Source organism: Platalea leucorodia, assembly GCF_965183815.1.
Source record: "Platalea leucorodia genome assembly, chromosome: 8".
Lineage (NCBI taxonomy): Eukaryota > Metazoa > Chordata > Aves > Pelecaniformes > Threskiornithidae > Platalea > Platalea leucorodia.
The window spans coordinates 34,363,278-34,388,177 of record NC_138830.1 but is presented as its reverse complement, the minus strand read 5'-3'; the positions used below and the strand labels follow the sequence as shown (position 1 = coordinate 34,388,177).

The window sequence follows — 24,900 nt, the reverse complement described above, 5'->3', positions numbered from 1 at the left end:
GGAAAAAGGAATGCCCCCAGCAGACACGTAATTTGAAGACTGTGGCAGAAATACAAGAGAATGATTGACAGGGACCAGGGGAATCCTCCCTAGCGGAACCATTGGTAAAAGTTCAGCTAGGGAAAGAAGAGAAACCTGTAGAATTTTTAATAGACACAGGTGTCACATTCTCTGTATTGAATGAAACCTTGTTACCTATAAGTGAACAAAATGTTAATGTTGTGGGCAACTGGGCAGGTTGAAAAGGCTTTTTTCTTGAGACCATTAAAATTTAGAGTTGGGAAGAGTGGGGATTCACAAATTTCTCTACCTGCCTGAGGCTCCTAGACCATTACTGGGGAGGGACCTATTAGAACAACTAAATGCCAAAATAAAATTTAGAAATGGGGAAATTGAATTTAAAATACCCGACGAAAATCACATTGAAATTTTAAGTTTGGGTCTTACTGAACCCCAAATTAAAGAAGAAGAAATTATACAATGGAGCAATTTGGAAAGAACGAGGACTCTTAACGGCTCAAGGGAAAGGCATAAAACATGCTGATATAATTTTGCGACTTTTAGATGCTGTACAACTTCCGTCAGCAGTGGCAATTATGCACTGTAAAGGGCATCAGAAAGGTAACACTGACAGGGAAGTGGGAAATAAATTGGCTGATCACGAGGCAAGAGGAGCTGCGGAACAAGGTGAGGTATTAAGGTATTGAGGTATTATTCCTGAAAAATCTTTGCCACTACCTGAGACAAACATATGATTTAGATCTTTGTGAGACCACCTCTGATGGTATCTTATGTGCACAACAATCTCAATTATATGAACCCCGCTTATTAGAACATTCTGTTAACAATTGCAAATGGACAGTCCTGTCTCCTGATGTGTTTGAAATGTTTGTAGAAATTAATGCGAGACATGTGTGTTTAGTAACTAATAACCGATCGGTAGTTGAAGAATATCTCCTAATCACTCCCTTTATGTGAAATATATTCATTATTCGCATATACAGAAGAACAAGTGGCAATGTTTTGGCATTATGAGAGCTTAAATATAAGTCGTGCAAGCATATATGGAAAAATTAAACAAAATCTTGAACCAATCTCAGGAACTCAGAGAACATTTAAAGAAACTAAATTTAAAGAAACTAAATAAGACACTAGAAAACAGTAATAACTAAGGACAAACTTGTTGGACTGTCTAGTCAAATTAAAGATACCGCCCATCATTGGTGGGGTATCTTTTTGAGATACTCACCCTCTGCAGAGAAAACTTTGAATGTTCTAGTCCACCCACTCTTGATATTATTGGTGTTTGTTATTACACTAACAGTAGTCAATTGCCTTTTCTGTTATAAGCTGAAGAAAATGGCTATGAGAGTTTGGGCCTTGCCTAAGGTGATAAAATATGAAAACTTAAGACCTTTGTAAAGAAATTTACAAAGTTTAAAGAAAAGAGGGGAATGAAAGTGAAAGGGTTAAAGCCAAGATAGACAAAGCCACTGCACCAAAATGCCTCCTGAAAGAATTAAAGCCTAGGGGCAAGGAGGATGATATTTTAAATATCTTAGTCACTCAGCTAAACCAAAGAAAGGCCTTTGTGATTTAGAGAGTAGTTAGAATAGTTAATAAGTTCCAGGAAATCTCATGTCTATGTAAATGAATTCTCGGAAATCTGTGAATATGTACGACTTTATAGTATATAATCTCTGAAAGTCTACCAAATCGGTGGAGCACTCATGGTGGAGAATCCCCAGTGCTGCCCAGCGCTGCAATAAAATGCCTGCTTAATAACACTCTGTTGTTATTGAGTTTCATTACATCGGTTTCCTTATGCAGCCGCACCTAGCTTCCCAGCTCAGTGAAGGAAGTTAGAAAGCAAGGGGGTTCGGAGAACACCCATCTTTGTATCACAGGAAATATCAATGACTAGACATATCTCAGCTCCACAGAAAGTTTCCTTGTGAGTGAAGCCAGCTGCCAGGTCAGCCTCCACGAGTTCATCTGGCCAGAGAGCACTGGGTGAAGGAGCTAGATATACTGCTGTGAAAAGCTGCCCTGCATTTTCCAAGACTGACCACCACTGCCTCACTGGTGAGTCTTTTTGTAGGCTGGGCAATGCATCTGCCTTGCTTTGAGCACAAGAACTGCTCTGTTACCCTGGGGAACAGGGCGGGGAACAGCGCAGGGAGCAGCCATTTCTGGAGAATGCACAGCCCACAGATTCCCACAGCTGTTTACGGTGATTAATTCCTTGTTCATTTATGGCGCGCTCTGAGATGGAGAGAATGGGCAGAGCCGAGAGAGGTATGAGTCTTTCCTTTCTTAACTGGTCCTAGTAACTTTCAGCACTATTTTCAAATTTCTGTTCCACCAGCAACTTGCAAGATTGACTGCCTACCCACTAGGGTGGCACAGCAGCTAGCACCAACACTCTGTCTGCAGAACAGAAAAGTCACTTTTGTTTTCAAGATCTGAAAACTGCATATGACACACAAGATACAGTATTTGCAGTGCCATGACACAGAAGCAGTCTCTGAGTGAAAAGCAGAGGCAAAAGCCTCTCTGTGACCATACTATCAGCTGGAACTGCAAAGGGTAGGCTGGGAGCTACGATTTAAAATGGGTAACACCAGCAGAGATGGGCAAGCAGTGCTCACTGCTCAGGGAGCGCAGTGCTAAAAGCCTGCCTCTGGCTGGCCATGAGCAGGGAATGCAAACAGCAGATGCAAACACACAAGTTATAAGCTACTGAGGGCACTGGCAAACCTCAGCAAGAACCAGAGCCAGCTCTACAAGAAGCTCCTGTTGCTGTGAGTGTGAGCCTTAGCCAGTCCCCAAATTCACACAGCAGGAAAAATATGAAGAGCAGCTTTTCCCTCAAATCATCTATTTTTCATCAACAGGCAATCCAGCAGCAAACCCACTCCCTGCCACCAACATTAGGCACCTCTACAGGACACAAGGCCTGCACTTTGCTCTCTGCATTGTGATACTGATGTTTTGGTTCTTGCTAAGTAGTGCGAAGCTGTGGCTAAATATTTGCTAAGTAGTTGCTCACACTGGTCAAGGACTTTTCAGCTTCCCATGCTCTGCTGGGTACATGTCGGGGGTGGGGAGGGGGTGGGGAGGCGGGGAGGGCTGGGAGGGAGCACAGCCAGGATGGCTGACCCAGACTGGCCAAAGGGCTATTCCATCCTGTATGACATCATGCCCAGTATATAAGCTGGGGGAAGAAGAAGGAAGGGGGGGGACACTCGGCATGACGGTGTTTGTCTTCGCAAGTAACCGTTACGCATGATGGAGCCCTGCTTTCCTGGGGATAGCCAAACACCTGCCTGCCAATGGGATGCAGTGAATGAATTCCTTGTTTTGCTTTGTTTGTGTGCACGGCTTTTGCTTTACCTATTTAACTGTTCTGTTTTATTTTACTTCAATTATTAAACTGCGTTTATCTCAACTCATGAGTTCTCTCCCTTTAAACTGTCTTTATCTCAACTCACGAGTTTTCTCCCTTTTACCTTTCCGGTTCTCTCCCCCACCCCACCATGGGGGAGTGAGCGAGCGGCTGCGTGGTGCTTAGTTGCTGGCTGGGGTTAAACCATGACACGCTGTCAGGGTCCCGGTTCAGTGACTCCTCTGTGCTGCAGCCTGCAGAACACAAGGCTTCATTTCCTCCTGCCTTTTTTTTTTTCCCCCAGCACACATTTCAGGAGGACACTGCAAACTGACAGCAGCTTTCTGTGATAATTTGGATTTATTTTTTGCCGCTACCTCCACTGTTTATCCTCTCACAAAGACGGATGCCAGAATCACATCCTTTCTCTCTCTTTCTGCTGTGAGACACCGGGAGGACCTGGGCACCAGGTCATTCATTTTCTGGAAACTGAATACCTGGTGACTGAGAAGGCAACTCAGAATTTAGCAGCTTCCAGTTATTCCAGCAGCTGTTACATGAGGACCCAGGGACATCGCTCAGTGGTGGCACATACCTTCAGTATTTTCACATTGCACCAAAGGCTTCTGACTGACATTCGGGTGATGGATGCTGCTGAAAAGTGCCAGGGGAAGAGGAGGGATCTTGAAAATAAATCCCTCATTTCATGATCTGCACCAAGTAGGAAGGCCTCAGTCCCAAATTCACCCCTGAAGAAAGCCCTAGAACCGCTACTATCCATTCTTTTAAGCTCTGATTCTGACAACTCTGCAATGGTTTCTGCTGCATCAACTCCTGAATAGTCTTTCTGCTCTTCCTTTAAAAGCCAAGCCAACTTCCTCCACCTACCAATGAGCCAACCACTTGGTTACCAAAGGCTGCATCTGTCCAACCAATGCAAGTAATGACAAGTTACTGCAAGCAGGATGTGAAAAACAGTACTGCTGAGGACTCCTTGTGTAAGACTTCCTGCAAAGTATGATGTTAACAGAAAAGAATTAATAACCAGTAATCCAGTAAGGGAGAGGCGCAGCTTAGCTCGTGCCACAGGCTTTCATAAAAGAGAGCACGTGCACACATATAGTCTACAACATAACACGCTGTGTGTTGACCGCACTCTTTACCAATCCCATGATTTTCTCTGAAGCCACTGCCTCCAACTGCTGAGAGATATGGGGAAGTTATTTTCTTGTGGCGTGAGTATTTTAAGACTTATGTATTTCTTGCCTTTCTGGATAAGGAAAATTAAAAATAGCAATTAAAAATCCATGGAACAAAAAGGTAGTATTTTTTTCTTCTTCAAATAAAACTATCAAAAAATTTAATCTCAGCTTTATTGGAAAGAAAATGCACAATTTTTATTGGTTTTGGCTTTTTATGTCAATTTTTTTTTTACCTCAACTTGCATTTCTAAGCCAAAAGTTGTGCTTCCAAGAAAAAAATACCACAACAAATTTCAGCAGTTTCAAAACCTTCCTTCAAGAAATCAGGAAGAGAAAACTTGGCAAAATTAACTTTCTCACCAAATAATATGGACTGAAGATAAATTTCCTGATTAAGAAAATCACTGACATCAAGAAACTCCTGAGCTACTATTGCATCAATGTTTTCTCTCTCACAGCTATGGTGACGCTCTCCATTCTCACAAAAAGCAATCGGGAATCCCTACAGCACAGCACACCTTTTTTCCCCGCATTTCAAACAACTTAATTAGTGTCTCAAGAACACTGTTTTTTTCTCTGGGCAAAGTGACTTTGCCCTTGGGGACACTTCCAACTCAGGAATCCAGATGATAGGACCACGCAGGTTCCCACAAGGTCCACAGAACTCTTCATAGAATCATAGAATCGTCAAGGTTGGAAAAGACCCTTAAGATCATCGAGTCCAACCGTTAACCTAACACTGCCAGGTCCATCTATACCATGTCCTCGAACTCTTATTGAAAGACCCAAGAAAATGCCCACCAACACCAGCAAAGCATAGCACAAATGGTGAAAAAGCACATCTGAAAATGTGAACTATTGCTGTTTGCTGGCAATAACTATTTTTGGAGGGACTGATCTTATTATTATGGTGAAAGACAGAGAGGGTGAACCAGAAGGAAAGTCAGCGCATTTTTAAAACCAAGTGGCTTGGTTAAAAAGGCTTGTAGCTGCCTGGACGTGGAGAGGACTGCCACCTCTCACTGATGAGGCACTGACCACACAAGTGAGGGCACTGGTGGTCTCACTGCCTAGATTGGTCTGTTGGCTATGGGGGGCCAAGGCATTCGCTGTGTTTGGAGATGGTCAGAGGAAGCTGGTCCAATCTCTATTACCTTCTCCCGTAGAACTTATGAGCAGTATCTCCAGATCCAGGGGGAGGTCGCAATCCATGCAGAGGTACTGTGCAAACTGTTTCCAGGTGGCACTGCCAGCCTCCTCCAGCAACTCAAGAAGCACTGAGACTTTTTCTCTGTGGTCAGTGATGCTATCCAGGCCCTTCAGGGCCGTCCCTGGGAGGAAGCGCTGGGAGGTTGTGAGCAGCCAGTCAGGACGGTGACTGAGGAACTCCACTAGCTGGGGGCGGGCGTTTGCTATGGCTGCTTCCAGGTCTAGATCATCCTTCTGAAATGGAGGCTAGAGGGATGAAACCAGAGAGGGTAGCGATGGGCATAGGAGTGAGAGATGTTCACCCAAACAGCTCTGCTGTCAAGCAACCAGCACAGCCCTTGATGACTTGATCTGCTTCTCTACCCATTGGTCCAACCCAGCATTTCTTATCTATCATCTGCCTTACTCTCACCATGTCATGTGGCAAATCCCAGCCCAGCCATTACATGGTGTAAGGACCACAGTGCTTGTCTGCACAGTGCCTAATGCAGCGGTCCTGCAAGGGACAGCAGCAAGCAACAGGAGTCAGTCTCTCTGGCATCAGCGAGGGAAAAGCTCTGTTGACATCTGTATTGCTGTGGTGGCCATCTGCCAAATATAACATCTTGGGCATCTTTCAGATGCAGCAGGACCTCTGGGATGGCATGGGACTCTAAGAGCAAGATATTTCCCTGCAGAAAGTGCTCAGGCAGCTGTTCTTACTGCTCGTTTTGCGGTGATGAATAACTCATTTCTGCTTTGGTGACAATGTCACCCTCCACTTCTACTTCCTTCCCACAGCAAACCCACGCACTTACGGTCTCCTACCTGCATTGTTGTGTGGTCAGCCTCCTCTCAGTTGTCAAACGCAAAGGTAGCTTCTGCTCCATACCCTGATGAACAACTGATCTGCTATTGGCAGCATTTCAGCACACAGTGACACGCCAACGCATGGTGCATGCCTATATGCAGTTGCCTCGGTCGGTGCAGATGCCTAGGGATAACAACAGAGCAGGATGCAGATATGAAAGGGCACGGGCAATTACACAGGTCCCAGATCTAGCAGCTCTGCCTTTGATCCTGGGGTCAGCTGTGGAGCTTTTCTTCTCTAGGTAGCAACCTCAACTCAAACCAGCAGTGACCACAAAGTCTGGACATTTAAGGATCCACTACTGGTGTGATGAAAACGCGAGACTGAGCTTTGTGCCTTAAGATGCAAGTGAAGACAGGCTTTACAGGAACACTTCAAGGGAATCACAGCTCTCCCGATGTCGCTGCCTGACTTGAGCTGGTCTTCTATGCCAACCTGCTGCTCTTAGCCCCTCCATGGAAGTTGATGCAGAAGAAGCAGCAGCTTGCTCAAGTCAGGCAGTCAGTCACACCAGAAAAACTGTGAAAAGCTGATCCTCTGAGGTTACACAGCTCTTGCAAAAGAGTTTCAGGTACAGGGGGGTGAAAACACTGCCAGTGCCAGTGCCAGCCCCCCCGCCTCTCAGCAGAGATGGCAAAGAGAACTGTTTCTCTCCACATTGCAGTTGGCGCTGGCTGGTGTCCAACCACTCCTACCGCAGGGAAAGGGATGAGAGAAGTGATTACCATCATTCACGCCTCCAAACATCCTGCAGCAGGACCCCAGCCCAGGCTACAGCAGCATCAGGACCATGCCACTCTGCTACCATCTCCAGCAGACAGCTGCGTACACTGATGTGGAAAGCCAGCTCCAACTACAACTACCATCACCATGTTTGCAGAAAGGTTGAGAAACAGAAACCACAGGGAGCAGCCTCCATGCTCCATCCCCACATCAACTACTTGTCCTGCATCTAGAGCAGACAGTCCTTCCAGGTCCAAGACTGCTGCACTGTGTGTGGTGTGGGAAAAATTCCCACAGTTGCTCTAACACCCAAATTTACGTGGGGTGGGGATGGGACAGTGACCAACCTAGTTCAGCAAAAAGCCAGTAACACTGTTGAGTGGAAGCATCCTGTTGGGTAGAATAATTTTATCCCCTAATGAAGCTGGTGCACACAGTGTCATTCCCCAGTAACTGCCATTTCCTGAGCAAACACCTTACCAACCCAACAGCAGCAGCCACCCCACCACTACCAGGGCGGAGGGATGAGGGAGTCGTGCTGCGGAGCCCACCTTCTCTAGTGTTCAGCCCTCACTCCGCAGACATGCTCTCCTCTGCACTGACCATTCAGGTACCTACAGTAAAGTAGCAACAGGCCTTTAGGCTTTTTATTTTTGCAGCCTTCTTGACCTGGCCAAGGAGGAAAGTGGAGATTTCTATGGAGCAGAGGCAAGAACTCAAAACAGAAGTGGAAGACAGAAGGGCGCTGTGATGGAAAGAGGCAAGACCTTCCCATCTGCACACAGACAACTCCTGATTCATCAGTTATGCTCAGGCTGGTGCGACCTCACAACAGAGCCATGCCGCTCCATGGGGCACACTGCACGGACAGAACATCACCTCCCCACATCACTGCTGGGCATGGCACACACCCAGAAGCTGAAGACAAAACAAAAAGCAGGCGTCAGGTTGGAGCACTGGAGGTAAAACTGCTCAAGAAGTTTGTTCTGCTCATGTTTAAGAAGATACCCTTTCTCCCCTAATCCAGCACCACTTTCTGCCCTCTCTGTACTGCCTCTTCGAACAGCCTCACATGTTTTTAGATGGAGCCAAATTAATGCAGCAAAGAGATATAATCTGACTGAATGCTACAGCAGAGGACTGGATGGGAAGGACCTAATCAGTCTCTTCTGTTCCTGCACTCTGGAAGCCAAGCAGACATCCGATAAGAGCAAAGCTAGCGATACTATACACTCTTTTGCCAGTCTCTGACTCTTCAGGTCAAAACCATGTCACAAGTTGATTATTACACAGCATCACCATACACTGTTATAATACAGTATCACTGCAAGAAAGATTCTACCCAGCTTCCCATTCCAGATCAAGCTTTCAGGATGCATTACATAAAAAGCAAGGCAGCTCTGGAATTCATCAAAATGTCAGTAAAACCCCCAGTTTGTAAAAATTCTCTAACGCCTCTCATTCACTATTCTAACAAGAACAACAAAAAAGTTCCTGGTGAAATGCTAAGAAAATTGGGCTTAACCAGAACCAGTGTTCTCCTCAAGCCAGTTCTGTGATGCCAAAAACTGAAACTCTGAACCTCACTGGAAAGGACTCTGCAAGTTTTCATTCAAAATATTTTATTATGAAATTCATTTTATATTATCAATTATACAAATAAAGAATACTAATAGTAACACATGCATTAAAAACAAATGAAGCAATGTTTCAACTAACTGTAAAGCTTAAAAGAAAACATTTAAACATTTCAAATGTAAACAAACTGCAAAATAACAGGGCCTCCTGCAAAACAAACTTCATTTCCCAGTAGCCTGATCAGTCAGCCTTTAGGGACTGTCATTTTACATTTCTTCCGATAAAATACAGAAACCTGTAGACAGCAATGCCCTGACTTTATTCCCCTGATGACCAAGAACTACCTACTTAATAGGACCATATTAAAAAAATAAATAAAAAATCACACCTTAATGCCGACGAAGACTGAAAGCCATTCACTCAAAGAGTAGACTCATATGAAATAATTAAAGACTCATATTCAAGAACAAAACACTGAAAGGTTAGATGAAAGCTCAGGCAATACTGCACAGCTCCTATACTAGTACTGCTCACTGTATCAGACCATCAGAAACAATGGGCAGTGACCTACAGTAAAATTTGAGCCGGAGCTCAAAACAAAGCACAAAAACCTCTCAAGAAGAGCCAGGAAACTTTTGAGCCTTGACCCTTGCCCTCACTCTTCAAATGCAAAAACACCATTAAAACACGTTGCAAAAATATGCCTCGCCTCCCCTCCCCAACTTGGCGTTCATACCATTCCCAGCCACGGAAAATAAAACTGAAATGTGAAGCTCCCTGTTGCAAATCTACCAACTCCTTACGTGCTCTGAGGAGTGCATGCTACTTACCGGAAGCCCAGAAACAGAGCAGCAACACCAAAAACAAAGTGGGGGTCACAAAACAAAGGAGCTGGTGGACAATGTCCACTGCCTTGATTTCTTCACTTGCTAACCCACTCGAGGCACACAGCCCTTCGGTGCCCTTTGAGACCTGATGAACAAAAGGCAGAGCAAAATGAAAGTAATAACAGCTAGGAATTCCCCAACTGCAACTCATCTGTGGTAAAAACAGTGAGACAAGCAACAGTACCCAATCAGAACAGCAGAAGAGTGTTGTCCTATTCTAAAGTCTATAGCTAGACAATAATTTAGGTAAAGCTTTTGGGACGTGGTCCAAAGAAATCGGACTCAGAGGCAAACACTCTCACTGGAGTAAACTTCGACTTGGTTTTGGTTAAGGCTCTTGCAGTTTTTATGTATATGCATAGGTCTGATTATTCTGGGACACATCAAAATATTTCTTTACCATTTCCATTACATCTAAGAGAAAAAGCAACCTGCCTTTCCTTTGGAATGGGAACAAGGTTTAATGAGAATGTAGTAGATGTGAATGACTTGAGGAAAAAATCCCACGTTTCTAGACAGAATGGTGTGCACAGAGATCTCCGGATCTAGCCAGATAGGGTGCAACAAACAACAAAATATTATTAATATTTCTCTAGATGCCAGAGAAGCTATGTTGGAAAACTAGATGCAGCCTGTAGCTGAGTCCCAGACAAGGCAAGACGGCACACAACGCAGTTTCAGAATTCATTTATCAGAAAAAAAAACAAAAAAAACCTAACAGGTCGAGCAACACGCACATCTCCGGATACAAACGCTTACTCTGGTTGTTTTGCCTCGAGCACGGCGCAAGGGATGGGGGGAGCTCTGAAAGAACTGGGAGTGGATGGAGGGGACCATGGGTGGTGAGGAGCAGCTAGGGAGGTGACGGGCAGTGCCCACTGCTGCGCTCTGCCCCATTTTCCTGCCTTCCCTGCCCGAATCTGGCCCACCACACCTCCCATTGGTGTTTCTACCAGACCAGAAGCTGTCACAGCACCACCAGCACAAACCCTTTGTGGCCAAACTAGCAATTCTGTGCCTAAAAATCCCCAATCTCATCCTTGACAGACTCCCGTACATTGCTCCAGCTAGTAAAAGCTGTGATATTGATTTGGTCCCAGTGCCTGGGAGCAAAAGTCACCTCCAGCAATGCTTCCAACCTTAGACTTGAACTTGGGGAAGCAAAGGACACTGCCAGGTCCCCAGCCTCCCCAAATCTAAACCATCATGGGGTGCCCCAGCATGCCGCCTTCGCCCTGGGCAGGGAGGAGGTGGAAGGGAGGAGGGGGCAGCGGTAAACAGCTTCCTTCCACCTGCACCCCACCCAGGGCAACTCGCCCACGGCACTCACCGGCTGGCTGTCCGTCCCAGCGCACTGCCATAGCGGCGGCGGCAGCAGCGGCAGCTCAGGACGGCACCGAAACCGAAACTGCTTGACAGAGAAGCAGCTTTGCCCGGAAAGCACATGGGACCACAGACCCGGCTCCGCGCCAAGCTCGGCGAGGCGCGGCCCCGCCGGTGCCCCGGAGCCTCCGGCAGGGGGCTGAGCCGCCATTTTGTGGCGGGGCTGGCGGCGCCCCTCAGCGCCCGGCAGGGTCTTACACACCATTTTGTGGTGGGTGCTGCAGCCCCACAGGGAGCCAGCTCGGGACCCTCTGGGGGTCCGCTGACCGCTTTCCTGCTTCTTCCCCCCTTCAGCAGCGTCCCCGCTGCCCCATGCAAGGGCAGTGCCCAGCCCCGAGGGGGTGTCACTGCTGAATGTCCCCAGCGGACCTTCCCCTGCAGCGGGGTATGGGACCCCCGAGGCAGAAAAAAGGCATTTTTTTATGCCATTTCTTTTTTATTAGTGCTCATCGGTCTAGTGGGATGTCGTTCAGGAGGACCAGAGGGCCCTGGCTTGACAGAAGACAGTTTCCATAGTCTTCAGCAGACGTTGCCATGCAGAGAGGAAAAATGCCACCTCAGCATTGGTGGCTTTGGAGCAGGAGGGAGCAGGGACAAGCCCTTAGCCGGTACTGAAACAGCCAGCGGAGGCAATGATGGGAACAGGGTGGGAAGGAAGGTGGAAAGTTGCCCACTACACCAGGGCTTCTTCAAGGCCACCATTGGCCACACCATGGCATCACATCTTTCGCACCACTTGGCTCCTGCTGTGTCATGGACATGGCTGGTTGGGACCCAGTAAGATACGGAGCAACCTGTAAACTCAGCCCACTCCATGTGCCCTGGCCTTCTCCTCCACCAGCCTTGACACCATGACCACTGAAGAGATGTTAAACTCAGCAGTTGCATGGAGTTGCATGGCAGTGCTGGGGGAGCTCGGTGGCCTCTGGTGTTGAGGGTGGGAGAGAAGCAGGTCAGAGGGAGGACATCCATAGCAATGCGGAGGGAGTAACCGCCATGCCCAGGGAGCTTGGGAAACCAAGGCCATCCTGCTGCCAGCCTTACATGGCTTTTTGTGGAAGCCCCAACTTTAATATTGCTTTGTGTGGGAGGAGAACATCATCCTCTGCCTTTGTTAATGTGGTCACCCTTACGCTCTTAGATTTGTTGCCTGAGATCTCTTCCAAGTGAAAAGACGAATTTAAAAAAGGGAAGCATGAATTGGTACAGGAAAATAACTTGAGCCACTTCAGATAAATTATTGCACTGTAGTAGGAAGAACAGGAACCTGCTGTCTGACTAGACTCTTAGACTTTCTCTTATAATCTCGTGGGCTTCCTTATCATTTTTATTGCTTTTCTCAATTTTGCTCACACTGTCTCAACAACATGGGCGTAACAATTTGCCTAGAGCTCCACACAGAGTCTACAGGCTCTGTAAAGAAAGTGTCCAGGGCACGAGAACTCTCTGTTATTGTACTGCACTGTAAATTCATTTACATTTACCATTTACTTTTTTTCAGCCATACCCAGGTCTTTTAGCATAACTGGTTCTGAGCTTACTTGGAGTTTGGTAATGTCATTTGAGTTGCTGAAGTCTGTCAAAATCAGGAGCCTCTTGGCTCATGGCAGAAACAAAACCCAGGATCAGCGCAAAAGGTGCTACATTTCCAAAACGTAACAACAGACATGCCGAAAGGTGGGCAAAGCCCATTTCTGCTGCCTCCCGTGTGTGCTAACCCAGAGCCCATGCACTTCAGGAGTCCAACCCTTACTCCTAAGCACACAAATCCTTTAAAGATCCTGAAAAGTAGCATGCATAGGGTGCAGACTTCAGGGTCTTTGCAGAGGAAAGGCCCCGTGGAAGTACAATTGCACAGAAATTGGAGTATTTCTCAGGAAAAGGAAAGAAAATTCAACCGCAGCTAATTTAAATCAGCTCATCTTTTAATTGGTTCACACACACATCTTTCTGTTTGTACACAAGTTCCTATGCTCCTTTATGAAGAGATCCACTCTATAATCTTTTCTCAAGAAAATCAAGCAGCAAATGATTCGGGAAGCTAAAGTCAAGTTGTACAATTACGTATCCCTAACAAGGGAGGAGGAAAAAGAAAAGTATTATATTAGTTTATGCCATACTCCCAAGAACGGCTTTGAGAGCCAGGTATTTCTGAACTCTGCTTACTTTTCTTGTGATGATCTCAGGATTTCTGATCTCAAATAGATGAAGCCCTTTGCTGTCCATCAGTGAAGTCAAAGCTGGTTCGATCCCTACGGAATCAGTAAACCCATCCAGTTATAGGTATGGCTGTCCTGGCTTGCTGTTCATCGTGTACTACGACCTTGTCGGCCTGTTGCCAAAAGCTAATTGTGCCTCAAAACCCCACAACCTTCGGCCTGACGGAAAACTCACTTTTCCTTTGTCCCAGCCATTTACAAAGGGTTCCCCATTCCCCAAGTGAATCCAGCAGAAATTTGCATCAGTAATGCGGGTCTCCCCCCCAGCTGTCAGGGTTATTGATGTATTTTTTCAGTGCTTAGGTTTAGGAGATCTGATGTTAGATGCTTTAAGGAGTAGGCTGGCACTTCCCCAAAGGGAAAACTCACTTGAAATCACTTCTGGGATCCCAACAACCGAGATCATTTTCTGCAGGAAGTTTCTTATGGATGGGTCATTCTGAAAGCCAGAAAATTCATAGAAAAAGGTTTTAAAGACATCATTTAGCCACAAATGGCCTAGAGAATACTTTCTTAGCACTTACCCCACTTGGATCAGCTGTGCATTTAAAGACTTTAACCTCTATCCTGAAGGGAAGCAAAAAGGGGGGATAAAGGTCCCTAAGGGCTGCAGACATCCTCTTTTTGTGCTGCTCTCAGACATGGGCTAAGAGGGGCAATGAAAGCCACAAGAGACCACAGTACCGACCTGGAGTCCAAAGGGTGCAAAATGAGTTTCTTTTCCGCATAGGCAGCTTGGATAGTGACCGTGATTTCCTGCACAGAGATGAACAGCAGAGTTGAGATATAGCACATGTTGCCTTATAGCAGGGAGCTGCATTTGGAAATTCTGATTTACTTTCTATGACCCAGAGTTCAATATCCTTCTGGCTTTACCTCCAGATATTACTAGAGAAGGTCGGCATTTTACTTCTCCATTTGCATGGAACAAACTCCTCTCTGATGCCGACAGCCTCAGCCTGTGGGGCTCTAGACTGGCTCATGCACGGGACTGATGCTTTTACCATTTTGTGAACCAAATCCTGCATAAGGAAGGAAATGGTTACATAGGGCTGTCTCCCAACAGCCATCCATCTCAACGTGAAACTGGATGTGGAGACGCCACAATGCCTTCATTCTCTCCTAAAATACCTCAGCTAAAGGAGTTTCACTGTGTCCGATACAGGTTAATGGGGAGGGTCATCAGAGCTTTCCAGTGCTATGCTTACCACCTTGCACACCAGTGATGGGCTGGCCTAACAGAGGACGTGTAGAGCCAACACGGTCACTATCATCATTCCCAGACTCAAATGTTGAGGGAAGAGATGGAAGTGTTAAAAGGAACTCCCATGGTTTAGCCACCACCCCCTTCCCAAAGGGCTCCCTGCCATTACTGTCCCTGAGCACCAGGAGTGGTCCAGACTCGGGACAGAGCCTGTTCCAAGGTGTTCACAGTCAGGAGAAGCAAGAACTGACCTTCTCCATGTACAGAACCATCAGGGGCTCTTCTCCCAGGGGAAAGATGCTGACCTCCACTGCTACCAAGGACTTCACGACTGTCCCTTCAGGCTGAACAGAGATTTGGGGATGGGCAAGACTCCACACCTTGGCCACAGAGTCATTATAGGAGGTGCCTTGAAAAATCTGGTCAAATAATGAGCAGCAGAGGAGTCAGGCTTTTTCCATACCATGTCCCAGTTTCCCCACCAACTTTCCACACAGCTGCATCCCCTTTGTAGTCCCCAATTCCTCCTTCAGTTCACACAAGCCCAATAAGTCAGCCAGGTTTCAAAGAAGCTGTGCCAGCATGGAGGGTGGAGAAATCCTCCTTGCAAAGCACAATGGTTTCTCCATCAGTCCCTGCTTTTCCTCATCAGCCCCACCAAAGACTCTTGAGTTGTTGAGGGAAGGACACAAGATATTACAATGCAACAGAATCCATTTTAAAAGTTCCTCATTTGACATAAAATGCAGTTACCATCTGCACCGCCTTCTGCTGCGCTTCTGTGTCTTCCACTTCAAACAGCGCCTTCAGAAACAAACCAGAAACAGATTGTAGAAAAATGGAATAGGAGGTTGTGGTTAGCCCTGATGCAGGCTGGATGGGCCAGAGCGCTGATGTGTGGCTTGTGGTCAGTTCAGAGGCATGGCTGAGTTCCCCCTGAGTTCACCCCCTTTCTACCTCAGTACTCCCACAGAAAATCACATCACTTTACAACTTGGAAGACAAGTTTTCTATCAGCTGGTGTTATCGCTCTTAGGGATAACACTACCTGGTAACACATACTTGCTAAGAAGGTACCAATTTCTGACCAGGATCATATGTTGTGACTGACTATACATTTCTATCTTCTACAGAAACTAGCTCTCACCAAAAACCAGTATTTAGAGAATTTTTTACTTTCTCCCCAAAATATGATGTATGAGGTAAGGAGGGAACCACCCCTGAAATAGTCACCTGCAACTTCTCCCCTCTGATGGTCAACGCCAGGCGCTTATCTAAGAAAGCTGCTGAAGCCAGAGAGTTGAGGATGTGTTCGGACAGCCAGAAGTAGAGCATTCGGGACTCGGTCAGCAGCGATGGGGAGAAAACAGAGTCACTGAAGACATCAGAGTAGTTCTTGTACAGGACAAGGCCCTTTAAAGGAAAGCAAGCGTGTTGGCCATGACAAGCGGCAGGGAGACAGGACAAAAAGTCAAAAAGTCAATATCTGCATTTTCATTGCAAGGTGAAGGCCTGGCTGGCTGGACTCAGAGCAGAGAGCAAGCTGCTCAGCTGGGTGAAAGGCTGGCATCAACGCACTCTACAGACTTACTTTTCGCTGCAGCGCAGCAGCACTGCATGGCAGCACAGGGACCGACCCCTCCCAGCCCTCCAGCGAACATCATCACCAGAAAACCTTTGGTCTCTGAGCAGCCCGGGTTACTTTACCTTGTGATGTGATTCTAGGTAATTTGCTTTTATTAAAGGAACTGATGCAAGGGAGATATCAACACTGATATCCTCATCCCGGACAAAATTTGCTGCAGGAAGAAAACACAAAGACCTCACATCAGAAATGTGACCTTAAGCAGAGCTTGCGAGATAGTTGCTTTTAGGACTTGCTGCAGAAGGTGACTGGGAGTTGTAAAAGAACATAGGGGTGGGACTGGGGAGGGGGTCCCACTCCTTTGGATGCTAGTGCCAATTCTGCTACTGCTCACTGACTCAGTTTCTCCATTGGGAAAGAGGGGTAATTACTCTTAGTTTTACATTCTGCTCCCTTTCCCTGATATTTGGGACTGGGAACTGTGGGAGAATCTTCAGCAGGCAGACACAGATGCTGCAATACCTCAGCCCAAATACTCCAATGCATGCTCCTGTTCTAGCTAGCATCAGTCCTTCTGCACCTATCCTGCACCTCTGGTCATGACATAAAGGAGGAGAAATACCTTATGAACTGAAACGTGTCTTTCAACCAGTGCAATCACCCTTAAAAATCAACCTGATGCAGAAAATTCAAAGCATAACATTGCTAAGGTTTATTTTGCTGTTGTCTGAGGGCTTGGGATCCCATACACGTTTTCAGAGGACTTTTTTGATGGATGTGGCTGCTGTTCTGCTGAGGCTCAAATGTTAGAAGTTTCACATTAAAAAAAGCAAGCAGAAAAAACAAGTATATTTACCTGCTAAATCATGTACAAAATCTGCCAGCACCCGGGCAAGAAAATTGATTTCATTGCACACCTACAAGAGGAAAAGAGTGGAAAAACTGAAGGCTGGGGGTAGGATTTTGGGTTGTGGAGCAGAGCTGGGTCTCATGGTGAGATCTGGGGGCTGTTGGTCAGCGTCCAGCACCATCAGAGATCCCAGTGTCAGCACAACCTCCCACCTCATCCAAGTTGGGTTTTTTGTGGATTCTATTTATCTTATTTTTTTTTTCGCAAGCACTAAAATTCTGTTGCTATTATCTTGTCAGCATATGTGAGCAGAGGAGTGTGTAGCATACAAACCGACCTTTCCTTTGTCCACAGGCTGATCTTACCTCGCCCTTGAGAACAAGCTTCAAAGTGAAGGAGATGAAATCCGTGAAGAGCTGCTTCAGCCAGCCCGGTCTGCATAAGACAGGGAATGCAGTTAGGGACCACCCAGCGGTCCCCCACAGTGCATGACACTTGGGCTGAAGCACTCAGAGACCAGCAGTGGGACAAGTGAAGCCTGATTTTGAAGGGGGACAGACTCACTCCTTGTCTCCTTGGAGGTGAAGCGTCAGTTTGTGGAAAGTCAGGTAGCAGTCCGAGGCATCGGCAGCCACTTGGTCCTTCTGGCACGCTGCGCGGGATGAAAGAAAAAAAAAAATAGCTAACTTCCTACTGAGACGAGGAGGATGAGTGCACTTTGCAGACACTGCAGATCTGGAGCAGGGCATCATTGAAGAGGGGCAGCCAGAGTTCCCCACACCTCCCAGGGGACATTTCCAAAAGACTCAGGACCGTGCAAAGTCGGGGCAGATGGGGCTACCTTGCACCTGGACAGAGGGTTTCTGCTCGCAGCTCCAGCCGAGCAAGTCTACCGGACACCCTTCTTCATGCTTTATTTGGATACCTGCCCACCTCACTAGTCCTATCATCAGGGACTCGATGGTCCCCTAACTTCGTCCAAGAGAGCTTGGGCAGTATGTGCAACCCACAAACCAGAGCGGGGAAGGAATTAAGTCGTATTGCAAAAAGCTTGGAAATTGCAATGTACTGTCATTGAGAGCTTCATGCTGCTCATCTCCCCCTGGGAGCTTACCAGGAAAATGTATTTTGACGCAGGAAAATGTATTTTGAGGCACATGTGATAACCCAAGTCCCTCTCATCCCTTATGGGAAGTGGAGGAGTGTAGTTTGCCTCTGTCCCTTTCTAGTCTAAGTCTATTGACTATCCCAAGGAAGAGGATTTGTTTCCCAGAGCACACCCTGGGCTTGACGTGGAGGTAGTTGAAAAAGTGGACTATAAGGACGGTCAAACCTCCTGCACAAAGCCCTCATTTGGCTCATGCTTTTGAAATATCCCCACGTTTTTTTTTCAAGTCATCCTGAATAGCAGGAGATGAAAAGCCAGTCCTAAAGACAGTCCAGAAGGCCAAGCCATTCTTCACTTGTTGCTAGTGTAAATCAGCGTAACTGTGTTGAAATTATTTGTACCAGCTTCCTCTGCTTGGTCTGTTAAAACTACAAGGTCTTTGAGGGCCATGTTGTCTCCTAGCCTGTATGCACAGGGCGGCAGAGACCCACTTCCAGCCCCTGGGTGCCATCCGATCCCCACAGAGGTGAGCAGAGCTGGCCCGGGCTTGCTGCCCCCCACCTGGTCCGTCTTGCTGCTCTGCAGGAAGCACACGCACAAAGACCCCTGCGGCTAGCGATCCCCAGCTGTTACTTACTTAGTTTAATGTTTATTTGGAGGTCAATGGAAGACTCGATTTCAAAGTCAACTGAGTGAAAAAGCTGCAAACTGTAATGGCAGAAGAGAGGATATTTAGCAACCCGTCCTGGGAGCAGCTTCTCCCTGACCGCACGTCAGCCACGGGTGGGTTTTATAACAAACACCTTTCCCATCGGTCCTTGCACTGCAGTGTGGAAAACCCCAGCATGCCGCAGCCCATCTCAAATAGTCTGGCTTTAAATCATTGCAAACCACTGCACTTAGGCAAACAGGAGCATTAAGCCCCCTTTTTCCCCACTCAAAGTTTATGGAGGAACGAAGGGAAGGGAAGAAGTCAACTTGAACACTTTGGCCATTTTGTCTCCTCATGCAAGGGGTGATGGTGTGGACAGAAAGGCGGAAAGCAAGACAAGAAGAGCAGTGATGGGGCTAAGCAGCACTGCTGGCATGTAAAATCTTGCCTCGTTCAGGCAGTAAGCAATGCTGCCATTGCTAGAGCCAGAGGAGCACAGCCCCTCCGCATCTACTCATGCCATGGGCCAGTCCTACCTGTGGGCAGCAGCAGGAGCTGGGGCTGTGGTGCTCGGCAGCAGCCAGCCCCCCGGGTACTTACAACCAGGCCCCAGCGTAGCCGTAGGTCAGGGTCCCTTTGAAGAAGGCCGTCACATTTTTAATGGCAATGTGAATGGCATCGTTCTCCTTGAGCTCCACCTCGCTCTGCTCTATGGACAAGTCATTGACCTGGATGCTAGAAACAACAGAAACCCAGTTTGCCCCCAACGCCAGGGCTGTTTTCTGTGACCGGGTAAGACAGGTTTGCTCCTGAGGATGTGGGGTCTCTAAGGAGCCTGTGCCAACTGTGGGAAGCTTTTGCAAATCACAGGAGCCACACACAAGGGCAATGGTGCTTTCGCTCAGCCTTGGTGCAAGGCACCTCCCCTGCTGCGTTTGGATATGAGGCAGGGGGGAATGCTTTAAACAGGAAACACGGAGCAACACGCTGCAGAAACAACTCTGGTTTATTGCAGTGCTCTGTGCCAGCCACAGTCGTAACAGGAAATCCGTTCCGCATTTGCATCGTTGTGTTTTTTGTACCCAAATAAAAGTTAGTAATACAGTGAAACCCAGCCTTGTTTGTCAGAAAGCCCAGCCAAGTGACATCCTGCTGACAAGGGTGGCTCTGGCAGCCCCAGCTGGGTTCCCTCTGCTGCTCAATGTGCCACGGGCACCATCTGTCGGCGATGGGCCCCAGGAGCTCCAGCCCGCAGGGACAGAGCTCCCCATCCCTGCTGTCAGAGATTTGCTCTACACGTTGCATTGCTGTCTGCCCACGGAGTTGGAAAAGTTCTTAAATAATACATCAGCAGCCTAAACCTTAATGTGCAAATTGTCTGCAACACATAGATCAGAAAATGTGTCTGCCCTCGTCCAGACCTTTGCTTTCACCAGGAATTGCTGAACCAAAGCTCCCTCCAAGGCTAGTTTCCATTCCTCTCTTGTCAGCCCACACCTCCCCTGGCACAGAGATACAGAGATACTCACTTGGTCAGCCCATAAGCCACCTTGCCAAGGAGCCGCATGGACCTTTCCCCAGTGATATTTGGAAATCTGGCATTTCTGAATGCTGCTTGAATGACCTGCGCTGTTTCCTGGTTCACTGTCAGTGGAAGAAAAGGGGAAAAATAGCAAACTGCAATCTCTCCTGGCTGCAAAGTCAGGACTGCACCCTGCATTAAAGCACTACAGAAGAGTTTTACCCAAGGCATTTCTATTAGATTAAGGAAGTACTAGAGGTAGCTTAAGCGTAAATTGAAAAACAAACAAACAAACAAACAAGCAAAAAAAAACCCCAAGTCCCTAACTTTAATGGCTGATGGCAGCTGGGGACAGCAGCATGTGTGGCTGGACAGTCACCAGCAGGGCTGTTTCCAGGGAATCAAGCCCAGCTTTCACACACCTCACCTGAACTGTAGGGGCAGATTTTGGAAAGGTTGAGGCTGTGCTTGTCCTTGCACTGCACAAGCTGTTGACTTTACCCCAGTGCTTTGCTCTATTACTGCTCGCTTTTACTACAGTCAGCTGTTGGATCTCCAAAGGAAAAATTCTGAGACAAAGGTTTCTGTACCCATTTTCCTGAAGTTATCCAGCCCGTTCCAGCCTCAGCCTCAGGCACACGCTTGTACGGGATTTTTTTCCTCACAGAAATACCCTCTCTTAGTTTGGCCCAGCATCCTCCTCTGCATATACCACTGTTGGAGCGGATGGGACAGAGCTGTTCCCACCCTTTGCAGAAGTACTAATTATTCTTCCCCCACCTGCAGAGCCCCCAAATCCTTGCAAATAAACTCACAGCAGCAGAGAACTCCTGTTTCTCCCCTTTTGCACACCGACCCCAAGAGATGAAATTGCAGCAAGGTGAGAAATCAAACACACATTTGCTCTAGCTCTTCCATCACACCAGCCCCCAACGAGGAACATCATTGCTAAAACTTTGGACTAAGGAGAAGGGTTGGGACTGTTTTCTAGCTCCTTTGAGAATTTGTGCCTATTCAGTTCAGGTGCTCATGGTTTAACCCATGCTCCCAGGCAGGTATTAATACATCTTACTAGATAGATAAACAGTTTCCACGAGAGCCGGGGAAGCAAGAAAACCCCCTCACTAGGCTGATCTATCACTAACTTCTCCTGGTGGAGAGGGGGAAAATGCAGCACCGTACAGCAGGCACTTACACAGCAATGCCGCGGGCTTGGTCATCCTGCAGACGATCCCCGTGATGCTATAAGGGAAGGGCCCAAACTCACAGGCTGCTGATGCGTAGGCAAGCATTAGCAAGATCCCAAAGGTCCCCAGCCTCATCCTGCTAGCCCAGAGCATCCTTGGCCAGAGCAGAGAGCACCGACGAGATCGACTGATTCTCGACCGTGGCAAAGGCTGCTTTCATACCTCCAAGCAGACCTCATTCAAAGCAGGACATGACCTGCTTCCTCCAGTTATCAAAACTCATCACACATTTCCTAATCTTCCTATAGTTTCCTTAACACTCTTCAAATCGCACGCTGCCTTCCTCCCACAGCAGGCCCTTGGGCTGCAGGACTTGGCTCTCCTGCCAAAACTGCCTTAACTCAGGACATGCACACATTGAGGTGAGTGGAGAAAGCTGGAGGGGGATGGAGATTGGAAGGGGATAAAGTCAAGGGATCAGCCTCGCACTCTGCCTCCAGCCAGTTCATCATTTGGTCTTCGCACAGAAATATTCCATATTTTGCATTCCTGCAGCAATTTCCCAGCAAAGCCCTGTTCAAAAGGTACCTACATTCTTAACTGCTCCCCCTCCACTGATTTTAGGCACAATGTGGGGAAACTAAGGCAGGCTCCTGGGAAGGGGGTCCCTCCTGCTACCACTGGGTGAACCCACATCTCCTACATCCCTGGAGAGCTCCAAGAACACAGGATTGGGATGCTCTCTGCCTCTCAGCTGGATTTGTGGACCATCTTTGGTTTGCCACCTTCCAGATGGGGAAGAACCCTCTAAGCTAGAGCTTTTCATGCACCTAGCCTCTCAGCTGCTATTTGGGAAACATTAGAAACCCAAGTTCACATCCACTCCTCGTACACACCTGCCCTGCATGCCACCGTCCCCTTGCACCCCTGTTGTGGTGCTGGGGCCCATCCCAAAACGAGCTCCAGGACAAAACAGAGTGAGGTTATTTCAGCAATGAGGTTCCCAGCAGCTCCTGTGAATCATTTTGCCAGCAAAGACCGATGGAGAAGGAAAGGTGAGATCTTGGCAAGGCTGCAGGAGCACACTCAACCCCCTGAGCAAGGCAAGGTGCCAGCGTTACTCCTCTACCCAGCAGAAGCCTCATCCTCCCTGTGCCGGGTGAGCACATTTCCTCCCGGGAGCCCTGCTGTCCAGCAGCCCCCACCCTGCCACCCTGTTTTCTTCCTGAGTTGAGAAAGTGAACGGCCTCGGGTACCCCACGGGAGGCACTCGCGGTCACTGACCTGCCGAGGGAAACCGAGCCTCTGCAGGCTTCCTCCAGACTTCTCCAGGCGAGCGGCATGGTGGCCTGGGACAGGCTGCCTGCTGTGAGCTGATACTGCATTATAAATGAGCAATTAAATGTTGGAAGCACGTATAAAGGTAGCAGGTGTCTGACCAGCATAGCTCCCACACGGTAGCCCAGCGCCATCAGCCCAGCTACCATGGCATCCTCACTGCCCTGGCTAGGAGACGTCTTTACAGGGAAGCTGCAGAGGGCGCAGAGATGTTACAAAAGGATTTGAATTCAAGAGGCTTTAACCTTGTAACATCTCTGGCTTCTGTCCTTCAGCTCATGGCTCTCATGTGCCCAGCACCCCCAGCAGCTTGCAGGTCAAGGGATTTTGGCACAGTGGCCAAGGCCTGGGGTGAGGGAGTTCTGCAGCCACCGCAGGAGGGGGTACCCCCAAGGCACTGCAGTGCAAACACATGGGAGGCAGCGAGGCACTTAAATTGGTAGTCAGAGACATGGTGCTGCTGGGTGTCACACGAGCACATCTGCCTGTGTCCTCAGCACAACTTTCGGCAGAGGAAGGACACACTCCCATTTATTGCAGGGCACAAACTCAGGAGTATTGCACGGTTTAGATTCTGCTGGAACAGATCCAGAGGAGACACTGCAGCAGGGAAGCAACCCCACTGAGGCTGGTGTCAGTCACTGTAAATGAAAGCAGAGCAAGAGCCAGGAGGCCACAGCCACCCCTCTGCCCAGGGCAGCAACTCATACCGGCATGAAGGAAAGGGAAAACCAAGGCATTTTGATACACAGGTGTTTGTCACTGGTGTCTCAGGGTAGATAAGGACAGAAAAAGCAAGAACCCAGAGCCAACGTGCTGGTCAGGGTAGATTGAGTACATTTACAGCCCCTTTATGGGCCAGCTCCCCTGCCCCATCACCACTTCAGAGGCTGCTGCTAGCAGATGACCTGAGCTGAGAGCAAGGGAGGACAGGGAATTGCTGGGCATTGACCTCCAGCAAGAACAGGAAGGCTGGAGACTTTCCGCCTACAATAGCAAAAGCACATGGAATGTGGAGGTGCTGCAAGCATCCCTGCCCTGGAGTAACCAGGCAGAGGCCAGGGCAGCAGGGACACAGCAGCCCACCCTCCTCCCAGTGCAAGGTCAGGCTAGCAGGAGGCAGAGCAGGCTTTAAAACCCAAAGAAATGTTAAATTCCCAAGCTGCTCTGTAGTGCTTGCAAATGGGAAGCTGGAAGATGTTTTAATAAATATTTGCTGTGTAAGGCTTTATCTGAAGGCCATGCATGCAGACATGTGCTCAGCACCTTGCTGGGGACCATCCTATAACCAGAGCTGTTTTTCCCCCCACACTATCCAGAGCAGAGGTATGTCAGTGCCATTAATCTTTGTGCTGCATTGACCCAAACATTGTGTTACCCTGCAGCTGCTTCCTGAGATAGCCTGCCAGGTAGCCTGGCCACACTCTGCTCCATCAGCAGGATGGGCTCCAGCACCCCCTCCAGGGCTCGGAGCAAGTCAGCCCTGGGATAGCAGGAGGGCAAGCCCAAACCCAGCTGCTCCCATCTCGCACAGGTCCAGCGCTCAGCAGCACAAGGCACCAGTCAATCCCACACATCCAACGCCAGCCCTTGGAGACTGCAACCCTATGCCTTGCCTTGTCCAGGACTGTGCTGTCAAGCCCCAGCAGCAGGAATCTTGGGTTGAAAAGAGACTCAGCCTTGAAGAGAGGTTATTTCTTGCACTTAAAAATTGTGACCATGACAGGCTTGGATGTTAGGCAGCAAATGAATTCACAAACTGGAGTTTGTGAATTGAGATTTTAACAGATTTGGTAGGATAAACCATCCATGAGGGTTTTTTTGAACAATGAAGTTTCACATGTTTTTTTTCCATTAAATTCTCCTAAAACCCAATTTCTTCTCTTCCCTACCACTATCACCCATAACCTCCAAAAACCAAAAAATAAGCTGACACACACAGGTGGCCCTAGGTCAGGCCAGGCTTTTCACAGCTGAGGCTGCCAAGGGCAGCTGGGTTGAAGCCTGGAAGAGCA

The 24,900-nt window shown here is 48.0% G+C and overlaps 2 protein-coding genes across 7 annotated transcripts in view; both read right to left on the bottom strand.

Moving 5' to 3' along the window:
- NLRC5 (NLR family CARD domain containing 5) overlaps positions 1–11,222 on the bottom strand; it is a 60,657-nt gene extending 49,435 nt beyond the window's left edge. For 5 of the 6 annotated variants that reach the window (XM_082319741.1, XM_082319744.1, XM_082319743.1 and 2 more), the window contains exons 1-4: positions 11,168–11,207; positions 9,781–9,922; positions 6,607–6,772; positions 5,745–6,045 (exon numbers count right to left, since the gene is read on the bottom strand). In XM_082319741.1, coding sequence (XP_082175867.1) covers positions 5,745–6,045; positions 6,607–6,612 — 307 coding nt within the window. In that variant the 5' untranslated portion in view covers positions 6,613–6,772; positions 9,781–9,922; positions 11,168–11,207. Of the gene's footprint in view, positions 1–5,744; positions 6,046–6,606; positions 6,773–9,780; positions 9,923–11,167 lie in introns of all 6 variants that reach the window. The other variant, XM_082319742.1, reaches the window with a different exon arrangement.
- A 1,993-nt stretch (positions 11,223–13,215) lies between these two features.
- Positions 13,216–21,700, bottom strand: CETP (cholesteryl ester transfer protein; the record flags this gene model as incomplete). The annotated part of the gene is made up of 16 exons (XM_082319160.1): positions 13,216–13,290; positions 13,387–13,472; positions 13,809–13,878; positions 13,964–14,006; positions 14,128–14,195; positions 14,895–15,062; positions 15,397–15,447; positions 15,877–16,056; positions 16,351–16,442; positions 17,085–17,145; positions 17,444–17,513; positions 17,643–17,730; positions 18,824–18,894; positions 19,439–19,573; positions 20,368–20,482; positions 21,556–21,700. The coding sequence occupies 16 exons, from the start codon at positions 21,698–21,700 to the stop codon at positions 13,216–13,218; spliced, it is 1,518 nt and encodes a 505-aa protein (XP_082175286.1).
- Between the last annotated feature and the right edge of the window lie 3,200 nt (positions 21,701–24,900).